This window comes from Cornus florida, unplaced genomic scaffold, assembly GCF_030987335.1.
Source record: "Cornus florida cultivar Cherokee Brave unplaced genomic scaffold, ASM3098733v1 CherokeeBrave_3.0.0_Hap2_Chr02, whole genome shotgun sequence".
In the NCBI taxonomy this organism is placed as follows: Eukaryota; Viridiplantae; Streptophyta; class Magnoliopsida; order Cornales; family Cornaceae; genus Cornus; species Cornus florida.
The window spans coordinates 5,553,819-5,565,404 of NW_026775572.1; the positions used below are offsets into that span (position 1 = coordinate 5,553,819).

At 31.3% G+C, this 11,586-nt stretch overlaps 1 protein-coding gene across 1 annotated transcript; it reads left to right on the forward strand.

Annotated features, from left to right (window-relative positions):
- Window positions 1-8,329: 8,329 nt before the first annotated feature.
- Window positions 8,330-8,999, forward strand: LOC132285092 (uncharacterized). The gene has a single exon (XM_059787261.1). It carries the CDS (start codon window positions 8,383-8,385, stop codon window positions 8,881-8,883), a length of 501 nt encoding a protein of 166 aa, XP_059643244.1. The 5' UTR covers window positions 8,330-8,382; the 3' UTR covers window positions 8,884-8,999.
- The last annotated feature ends 2,587 nt before the right edge of the window (window positions 9,000-11,586 follow it).

The window sequence follows — 11,586 nt, forward strand, 5'->3', positions numbered from 1 at the left end:
AGAATGCAAAATGTGGTTGGAAACGAACGTACTTGATGAACACTAGGAACATCCAACACTCTGCCTTCCACAAAATATGGGAAAGAGCAGAAAGATACTATATATGTTGACATCTCTTTTCTTCTGAGCTCAGAGATATAAAGTTATATTCCTCATAAAAGGTAGGTCAACTTCATTGTTGGAGATATATCTTTATACAAAAAAAAAAAAAAAAAAAAATTAGAAAAATAAGACTTATTTGGATAATGGTCCAATGGATACACTTCAGTCACCACAATGTAAGGTGCACATACCATACTCTGCTAGTGCTAGAGGCTTCTTTCACAAGATAGGATCAACCAGATTTTTTTTTTTAAATAAATAAAAAATAATAATTATACAAGTTGAGGACTGAGGCAAAAATTCCAGTAGTTTTTTTTTTTTTTTTGGTGGGGGGATTTTACAATTTTTTCATTATGGGTTCGAATTCCTCACTATCCATTTTGAAAGAGAAGAGATCATGCCATTAGACTAATGGTTGATCGGTCCGTTATTCCTATAGTCGGTAATTTATAACAACACGAGTAAAGAGAGCTTCAACGGACCTCGAACAAATTGGCCACTCGGAACACGTTTTAATTATTTAAGTTGCCGTGATAGCTTCTTTTAGCAGAATAATAGTGACATTGAATTGTGCATGTAAAGATGGCCTTAATTAATTGCATTTGGATCAAGTTTTGACATTTCTCTTTATGAGCATGGCTTATTGGGCTTCGTCTGTTAAAGTGCCTAGTTATGTTGGATCGGATCCATACCTCCCACTAACTTGCAGTTCAAGTGGGCATTAGGCTATCAACCCAGGTCTCTCACTGCCCTGATTTGGTCCGATTTGAAAACGCTCCTTTTCTTTTTAAAATGAGTTAGAGAAATCGGGCTATTGATGGGCCCTCATGAGCACTTCTTTCAGTTTAGTTTAGGCTTCATTATTAGGACTGCACCAACCCAATCTCAATCCAAAATCGGGTTGAATTGGGCCAGCCCGAATTCTACCCAAAATGGATTAGGTCCATTATTCAATCAAATATTTTGAACGACGAGTTTCACGAATCCTTTTTTTTTTTTTGGGGGGGGGGGGGGGGGTTAAAGTAGTTGTTTGTTTGTTTGTCTAGAGAGAGAGAGAGAGAGTGTGTGAGCATATCTCACTTCAAAATTCATATCTACACCATTATCTCAGTCTGTCACTCCTGCATTAATACTCTCTCTCTCTCTCTCACACACACACACTCACAAATATGCATGCATACAAGTTATATAACTGTATCTCTCAAGCATATATCATGACTACTACTCACACCACATGGACCATTTGTTGTGACACTACCATATGTATATACTGGAATAGTGCATCTGAGTTGGGCAGAGTAGAAACACCTACATCTCGTACATGTCTCACACAGACATTTTATCATTTCATGGATGGATGGATGAGATCAATGCCAAACAAATTCGGAAGAACCAATCTGGACCACCCGATCAAGAAAAATCAGTGTATCATATGAAATAAGTATTAGTCAATGGATATAGCAATATTATTTCTTGAACGTACGTCTAGCTACTTAGGCTAGCTATTTCATACATAAACAATCCTCTCTGGTTTCGCTTTCTCCCTCCTTCACCTGTAAGAAGAAAAAAATGAAGGGAAAAAGAAAAGAAGAGAGAGAAAGAGAAAGAAGAGAGAGGAAAAAAATAAAAATAAATAAATAAATAAATTCTTAAGTTTTTTATTTTATTTTCGGTTTAGGGTTGGGTTCGGGTTGAGCCCTAGCCCAATCCAAATATGTCTGGATTTTGAAAAATTCAACCTAATTTGAGCCCGATTTGTGAATTTAAAAGTCCAAAATTTAAAATTTCTGGGCTGAGGTAGCCCGCCCAAGTTACACCCCTAGATAAAGTAAGACCACCCAAACAATATTTGGATACGGCCTGGACGTGTTGAATTATTGGGCCTTGAGCCTTTTATGTAAACCCACTCTACTTGCAAGATATGTAAATTAAAGTTGGGCTCGGACTGGACCTGTTGTAACATGATTATTTTGGACCATAGAAGCTCAAACTGGCTTGAAACCGATGCATTTGCTTGCCTATTAAGTTACGATTGGCCAGAAACACAGTCTTAGAGAAGAAATCATCAATCATCAATCATCAATTTTTCCGAATGAAGAGACAAGAAATCATCAATCATCACGAGGACTATTAAAAAAACCCTAGTCAAAAAAATTGGGCAGCCAAAGGAATTATGCTTGGCTGTACATTCCAACAACATGATGACAAGTGTCGCGGTGTGGTGAGCCATGTAGGCCGACCATGGTCCCCCTGATTGGCCCAATCTAGAAGCCACAAAGTTACAAAATTAAAGGGTGGGAGTGTTTGAGGAAAATCAAAATGCCTTTTACAAAGTGTGGGTGGCAAAAGGAGATTGAGACATTGAGAGAATGAGAAAGAAATAACTTGCCTGACTTCAGAGTATATAATAACATGGTTTGCTTTCCCATTTCGACTTCTTCAAATCCAAATGCTCTGCACTTGGACAACATCACTGCTTTATACAAAAGGGGATCTTACCTCTTTCAGACATTGATATTATATATATATATATATATATATGCGCGCATGGGAAACTTGGTGTTGGACCAAAGAGGAAAAAAAAAAAAAAAAAAAACCAAAAACAAAGAGTTTATAGAAAATTATGAAGCACTAACTAGGGACCATGAAGAGATCAGATAGTGCAATTAACTTCAGACTTTTGAGACACATCTATTAGTAGTTTTATTGACCCAATAGGCTATAGTCACTTCAGCGTTATTTCAAAAAGGCTAATCCAATGCATACGACACTCGTCACTCCAGGACCTAAGGAGAATTAGATCTAATGCATACGACACTCGTCACTTCATGACCTAAGGAGAATTAGATGCATGCAATCTTTCCTAAAAGAAACTGTTTCCTTTTTCGAACCGTAATCTATAGATAAAAGCATATATATATATATATAGTTAAAACCATATAGTTAATACCAAATTTCATAACTTTTACGAGTTATTTTTTTGTATCTATCACCATAGAAGACATATTACTGTATCCATATGTATAAAGCAGTGTCACAAACAAACCAAAGATTTGCCTCTCTGTATATTGAAATGAATTGGACATTCTTAATATTTTTACTAGTCTCTTTTTTTCAAGACTAGCAATAATAAAAAAGAATAAGATTGGAGATCAATGAACAATTTCAAAAAGACTTGATGATTAATTATGACAATGATATATGTTGTATGGCACTTCATGATCATGATTTCCCGGGAAAATGTACATGAAGCACGCCTCTCCCCAGCGTCAAGCCTCTCAAGTCTTGCAAGTATTCTCTTCCAAGACGTTGCCAAAAAAGCATGGATTTTGCTTTTGCTTGGAGAAATATTATATCAAATTTGCCAAAAGGCTTACAACATTTTCTTGCTATGATTACCCCACTATGCCATAAAGGTTAATATTAATAATGGATTTTTTTATTTTTTAATAGAGATATTCACAAACGCATTAAAATGAGCTGACATGAATACAGTATTCTAATGCCTAATGGATTGAGCATTTTTAGATTTACCATTCACAAATATCTTCAAAAAGTGCATCAAAGTTGCAAAAGAGAAGATATGAATCTCTTTATTTTAGCAGAAGTATCTTTATCCAAGAAAGTGCTTCAAGTAAAGACGCAGCAAGCTCATAAATTTTTTGCCATATGTATAGGTTTGAGTCCATTTAATTTCGATCTCAATTAGAACAAATCACGAAACCAAGCCTCTGTGACTGTCACTTTTCAAAACAAAACAAAACAAAATAAATAAATAAAAAAAGGCTATGTCACTATCTATATATTGCATTGGCATTTGCACCTTCCTTTGATTTGCTGGAAATTGTTATATGATGAATGATATAATGTCAGTTGGGTGATCATCCACATATACAAAAAGTGCAGCCAAAGAGAAAATCTACCTACCATCACTAAATTAGAGAGAGAAAGAGACTCCATTATGGGATGGCTGAAATTGTCCATAGTGATTCATATACGATGAATGCAAGTGGTGAAATATATGACGCATGGAGTCACTCTCTTCTTTTTTTTATTATTATTTTGGATGGTAAAATAAACAAACAACTTTTTGTCCATGTCCGAGCTTAAATTCTTTTTTTTTCTTTTCGAGTTTAAATATAGTATACCATTAGGTTAGAGACTTTTTGATCAAATTAATTTCATAATTAAAAGGAAGATCATTTTCTACCCCCACCGATACAAACTTATCAACATCCTCTGTATATCAAAATTTCGAAAAAAAAAATATCCTGTGTATATCAGACATGCGTGTTGATAACATCACATAGCACTAAACCAACCCTTTTCTGCAACCTCCATGATTCATGCCCTCTTATCTCTAGTGGGGTTCAGTCATATTCATGGCATCCTACAAATGTTTTCTCTATTGTCAAAAAAAAAATTAATGTTACTGCACTTCCATTGATCATCACATTCCATTAATTATATTCTTCCTTAAAACATCATATAGGATTTGTCTGTAAACCTATAAAGAGCTAACTAAATCCGCACTAATTACATAGCTGGACCATGCCATGCATGTCATGGACCACATGCAGTAACTAAATCACATTAGTTATGTCATTATTTTTGTTTAATGGAACATATTATGCCCTGATAGGGATCACCAAGGGCTGGTCTTGGCATAATGATAAGATTGCTTCACTGTGATCTCTAGAAATCGGGTTTGAAACAGAAAACAAGTCTTGTTCAAAATAGAAAAAAGTCTTATTGAAACTTTCAAAAGTTAGGTTCGAAATAGAAAACAGCCTCGATCTCAGCATGCCACAACAATATTTTGAATAGCATAATTAGCATTAGATTATATATATCCATAAGTTATGGAAGATACACTTTAATTTGGCAACTAAACAAATCCTGCAACACGAAGTCGGGTAAAACTCGAACCCTCACTCCCGAGCGTTGCCCTAATAAATTATTTGTACTCAATAAATATCGAATCTTAAACTTGATACTTTACAAATACCTTTAAAATAAACTACTTCCTTATTCAAACTATGTGATGTTCATATTTTATTATTCATAGAGATCTATTTCTTTGTTTCAACCACTATATCTTATTGTTGCGCCAAAACTCGTCCATTTAATTTGGCAACCAAGCACAATCAGAGAACGATAAGTTGGGACATGTTTTCCAAACCCTAATGGGCACGTTACGTTAGAGGAATCTGAACAAGCCATTGATGTTAACACTCCAAGGAACCCTGGAAATAGTCAATGATGCACACATGTACTAGTCAAACTATAAAACCCAATCTATTGTTCACACTGGTCAACCACTAACACTATGTGTGTGTGTATATATATATATATATATATAAATGGCTTTAGTAGTACTACTGGCCCTACGGATCTTAACTGATCTTTCACTGTATCCATGAAGTCTCGTTGGTGTCTGGTGACCACCCACCATATTTAAGCTAGCTATGGCATAGGTGTATCATGGTTGTGATCATCACACCTATATAATATTATTTGTCATAAAATTAATTTATTAATATATTGAAGGGGGTAACTATAAATGCTTTAAAGTTTTTATCTAATAAACGTGAAAATTATGTTTTATGCAAGCTAAAATATTGTGAAAACGTGTTTATTTATGTTTTTTATTATTTTGATTGCATCTTATTAACCATCTATCAAAGGCCATTTAGTTCAATAATATAACATTCATTTTTTAATAGGAGGACATTTAGCCCAATAATATTACGTTTATTGGAGGAGAGGAATTTGAGGTCAAGTGTTGAAAAAAATATATAGTGGTCGAACAAGTATTCTCTCCTTTTTTTTTTTTTTTTTTTTTTTTGAAAAGTAATGCATGATTATTCAATTAACTAAAATTGCATATATATAACCTCCGCGTCATCTATGGTGTTAATTTATGTATGCATACTACACAATATATACATACTACACAATATATACATACTACAATTGACTTAGAAGTTAGAACTTATCTTCATCTTATTTTATATATCATACATAGCGACATACGTTAGAAGACAATATTGGGTTCAATATTTGTGATTCTGTAACAGAATAAAATACATAGCAACATAATCACCGAAATTAACAAACAAGGGAATATACACATAAATGGAAGATATATATATATATATATTCAATTGAAATATAAGTCAAAAGAGTAAGGCTGTCAAAAATTCTCCTATGACAAAATCAATGCGTTTTAGTAAAAGGTTAATTTGAAATTTTATATATTTTAAAATTATTTCAATTTAGTGGTTAATAAAGAGACCATGTGACTGTTCCCATTTTATTGAAATTACAAATTAGGATAACTTCAAAAGTTTAGATTGAATTAGGATTCAAAGAAGAAAAAAAATCAAATAATCACTCTACTATGAAAATATAATAATAGTATGTTTTGTGATGTGTGTGTGGCAGGTATATAGTACTATTCAATCAAATATAAAAATTGGGGTGTTTTATGAATTTAGAATAAATCTATGATGTTTTATCATTTTTAAATAATGAGGGTTAAACACAGTAGGAACATCGCTGTGCAAACTTTTTCATTGTATTCCAAATTTATAGATTTATAAGACAATGAAATGAACATATAGAATGACATAACAAGAAAACAACTGACACTTGACGATATAAATAAGTTGCATAATTAATTTTAACAACTTAATCTCCGTCACACACATAATTAATTTATTATATGTGTTGGACCAAAATAAATTTTAAAATAATTGCTGATCACTAGTATGTGTAACATTTTATTCGACTACCTATCTATCACCTACATTTTTTTTTTGGGTAAGTATCTATCACCTACATTATTAAATAATTATAATTGATTCACCTATTGAATCAACATTTAGTCACAAACTTCTAAATAGATGGTGATTAGTATATGTTAGAATTGTGTTTGAATAGTTCTCCAAGATACACACTCACACGCAAAGTTACATAATTCGTTCAAACCATTGATGCTTCATGGCTCTGCGCACGAATTGGCGTTTTAAGAGTGAATTCGTCAAAAATTCTCTCATGTTTTTTAATTCGCGAATTCAACTTAAAAATTCGTCGATTTTTAATATTTAATTCGACAAATTGTGTAAGGAAAAATCGCATTTTTTGTTCAAGAATTCGATAACTTTGGAAAATAAATTCACGGTTTTAATGTAAATCTTGAGAAATTTCAGTTTTAACCCCAACTTAAACGAACCAAATAAGATTAATTATGTCAAAAAGTAACCAATTTAATTTAATTAAGTAAACTATATCCTTTATAAGTCAAATAATATAATAATAGAGTTTAAATTTAATAATACTTACCTTCAATATTTATTAGTAAAGAAATAAAAGAAGAAATAACTTTTCATATTCTAAATCTCTGATTTCTCTTTACTATTAAGTGTAGGGTTCTTTTCCTTCCTTACATTCTGCTTTTTGGATATTTCATATGTATTTTAAAGTTTAGTAGTAGAATTTGCAAACTGAAATATTGTTGTCTTTTCCTTTTGCTTTTGAACATTTCTATTTCAAAAACAATGATTGTCATCTTGACGGCTTAAAGCAAGTTAAATGTATAAAAAGGAATGAAATTCATTATTATTATTATTATTATTTACTTTATGCAGTTATATATGCTTGGAAGTAAATTTTTATTTTTATTTTTTTCTATTATGCCCTATTCACTGTTATATTTTTAATTTTATAAAGTAACTTGTTTGATTGTCAAGTTTAATTAATTTATACATTTTTATAAAGCAGGTTATATTTATTGTAATGAACTCATATTTGATTCATTATTTTGTATTTTTATTTACATAAAATTTATTTAAAACATATATTTACTATTATAAATTAATATTTTATAAATTTATAATGCGACGCTCCCATTCTAAATTTTTTTAAGATATGCTGCTCTCGCTTCCACTCTGTGACTCAATTCACACGCCTATATTTGTTTGACTAAGTATTACTAGCCAGTTTCAAAAGGTCATGCGAGTAGAGTAGATCAATGAGGAGATCATGACTCATGTCTTGCATTAACTTGTAAGCCCGCATTAACCACAAACAAAAAAAATCAAACAGTGTGGGGTCTAAAGTTCCATGAGGTCCTTTTGTAATATTGAAACATTCTAAGGGTACTATCCTGGCCATTTCATAATAAATACACCACATTTGTAAACCTCGCTAAGAATTAAAAAACCAGCACATCTTCTCTTCATACACTTGACATCTTTCTTCAGTCTTCACTAAGCTATGGGGAACTGCTTAGTTGTGGAAGAAAATATGATAAAGGTCATGAAAGCAGATGGGGAAGTGCTCGAATACGAAGCACCCATCAAAGTCCACCAAGTGTTGTCAGAATTCTCCGGCCATACCATATCTGACACACTTCCGGTTGTCCGGCGTCTCCGGCTAGACTCCGAACTTGTTGGTGGTCACTTGTACTACCTTCTGCCTGCACCACTGGAAGTTGACAATAAGAAGGTGTTGAGATTTTCAAATCCGGTGGTGGAAGCCGCCGGACAAGCAGGGACGGGAGGAGTTGTGAGGATAAAGATGGTGATCAGTAAGCAAGAGCTGGAGGCGATGTTGAGAAAAGGAGGAGCTTTGAGCAGTAATGACATGGTTTCTCAGCTTTTGAAGAAACAGAGTAGTACTAATGACATGGTTGATCATGATTTTGATGGTGATGATGGAAATGAAAACTGTAGAGGATGGAAGCCTGCTTTAGAAAGCATACCTGAAGTAAACTAGCTAGTAGTTCTTGTTTCTCTCTCTTTTTTTGTAGTTTGATATACAAATTAATATAGATATATATATATATATAGCATGCAAATCAATGATCAAAAGGGATACTTGTTTCAATCAAACAGTAAGGTTTTGCTTAATCACCCACCACTACCAGGCCTCTTGGCCGGCTTAGATTGTAAGACTTCCACCTCTCTAAAGGAGGCAGATAATTCAAGCTTAAGTGAGATTGCATGATTGTGTTAATTACTTAACAAATCAATATTATAGACACACATATATATGCATCTAATAGCTTTGAATAGTAGTATAATAATCGCATGGAAACTCGACGCTTGCTAGGTAAATAAAAAAAATTGTAAAAAATAAAAATAAAATAATGATAATAATAACCTGCTTGGTTAAGAATTATTGTATGAAAACTTAGTTAATTTTTTTAATTTTTAGAGTTCTATCTTTTAAAATATATATATATTTTTTAAATTTTTAATAATTATTTTCTAAATTATAAACCAACAAGTCCTTAACCTCTTATATTCAATTTATGTGACTTATAATGTATATATCTGAATGGTTGAATTAGTCCAGCCCATTCCTTTTAAGAACAAGGACACCTCTGTTATTCTTTTGGTGAAGAAAAGATTTATTGTTATAATATATATATATATATATATATATATATATATATATATATTACCTTCGTAATCATCAAAGTGATGGTAGTGGACATAGTGCTTTTACTGCTCGTACCGGCATTCTGACAATATTAAATGCCATCTCCCACCCACAGTGCAGAAAACACATTATCTCATAAACGTTTTGGGATTGATGATTATTTAACCAAAAAAAAAAGATTTACCCAAAAATAAAAAATAAAAATGACAAATTAAGTGAAATATTTAAAACTTTTGTGTGCTTGAGTTATGTTGTGATAATGGATTATTATTAATTTTTTTTTATCATAGGATTAAAATGAAACGGAGAACCAAACAATTTCTCATATGTTAGAATCATAATCGGCCTCTCAAATTTTTGTTTGGAAGAGGGAAATATTAAAATTCCGCCTTTGGCTTTTATCAATTTTTACTTTCGAACTGTATTTCTGACTTGAATGGTGCGTGTGTGTTACGAAGCCGATACAAATATTTTTAAAAAAAAAAAGAAAAAAAAAAATTAAGAACCCACACTTTTGTGTAACTATTGAAAAATTAGGCATGTTTCCAGTTGATCTCAAAGCACTTACTATCAATTATAACCAAACAGTAGGACTAATACTATAAATTACTCTAACGATAGAGATAAGATGAAAAATTTGTACACCTGGAGAAGAAGAAGGTAAAAAACAGAGAAAATATAAAAAGTAAAGAAATTTAAAATAATTTGACTCATTGGTGTGATTCGCTATAAATTTGATTCGGAATTTTAAGTATGTAATTTATATATAATCTTCTTTTAAATAATTAAATTTGTACATTATTATAACAAAAAGACATAAAATTCGTTCTCCTCTTTTCTCCAATTACACTACACTTATTTTTTTCTTTTAAAAAAAATAACAAGAAGGTCCTTCAATTCATTTATGCACTATACCTTATTCTATAATGCCATAACTATCTTTTATTCAAATTAAATTTTTTTTTTTACCTACTTTCTTTTCGGTGGTCCTCTCAAAAAGATAATTTATTCCACACTGATAATTTTATTTGTGATTGTCAAAAGAGATAATTTATTGGTGACTTTTTTTTTTTGGTGCAATCATAACAAATAATTTATTCAACAAAGTTGACATTTTTTTTTTCAGTCCTGTCAAAAGAGGTAACTTTTTTTTTTTGTGTGATTTTTTATGGTCCCATCAAAAGTAATAATTCATTCAATAAAATATATATATATTTATGGTATTATCAAAAAAGATAATTTATTCAATATATATATATATTGTTTTTAATCCGATTTTTTTGGTACTTTTTTTTTCTGTTGACAAAAGAGATAATTTCTTCAATAAATATATATTTTTTTGAGTCAAAAGAGATAATTATTTTAATTGTTACTTTTTTATTGGTCAGGTCAAAAGAAACAATTATTCAACATAATTTTTTTTTTTTTGGTTAAACATAAAAAAGTTTCTTTGTTCCTGGAAACAAAATATTATTTAATTTATTTTTTTTTTTATCTTGCCAAAAGAGACCTAAAATATTAAAAATTAAAGATAAGGAGAGAAAATCTGAAAAGATATTTGTGCCATTTAAAGTAATAATTTTTATCTGTAAAATTAAGATTATAATTATTATTTCGTTTAAGGTTATAGTGCAAACAAAGAAAAGTAAAATTCCCAAAATGTCTAGAGACTACGAGGTGTGACCCATCCAAAATTTAGAATTAAAAATTTGTAATAAGGTATGTTAATCTGTGGCCTAATCTATTTGCTTAAGTGGAGACTTTTCGCTTCTACCAAGTGTGATGTGGTCAGAGCTAATAAACAAGTCAAGACGTCAACAACCCTTGCTAGTCAGTCCGGTGGTTTACGTACAAGTTCTATTTCTATATATAGGACAAATAAATTTCATAATAAGTTGCCTTTTTTGAAGGAAGAAAAATTAGAAAGAAGGATAAAGGAGGAAGAAATTTTTTTTTCTTTATTTGAAAGAAGGAGAAAGAGAAAATGAAAACGACTTGGAGCCACTAAATTCCATCTTCCCAGAAGTGAGGTTA

Excerpts from the sequence above, each read along its gene's own strand:
- LOC132285092 (XM_059787261.1), top strand. The coding sequence starts at position 8,383 with ATGGGGAACTGCTTAGTTGTGGAAGAAAATATGATAAAGGTCATGAAA.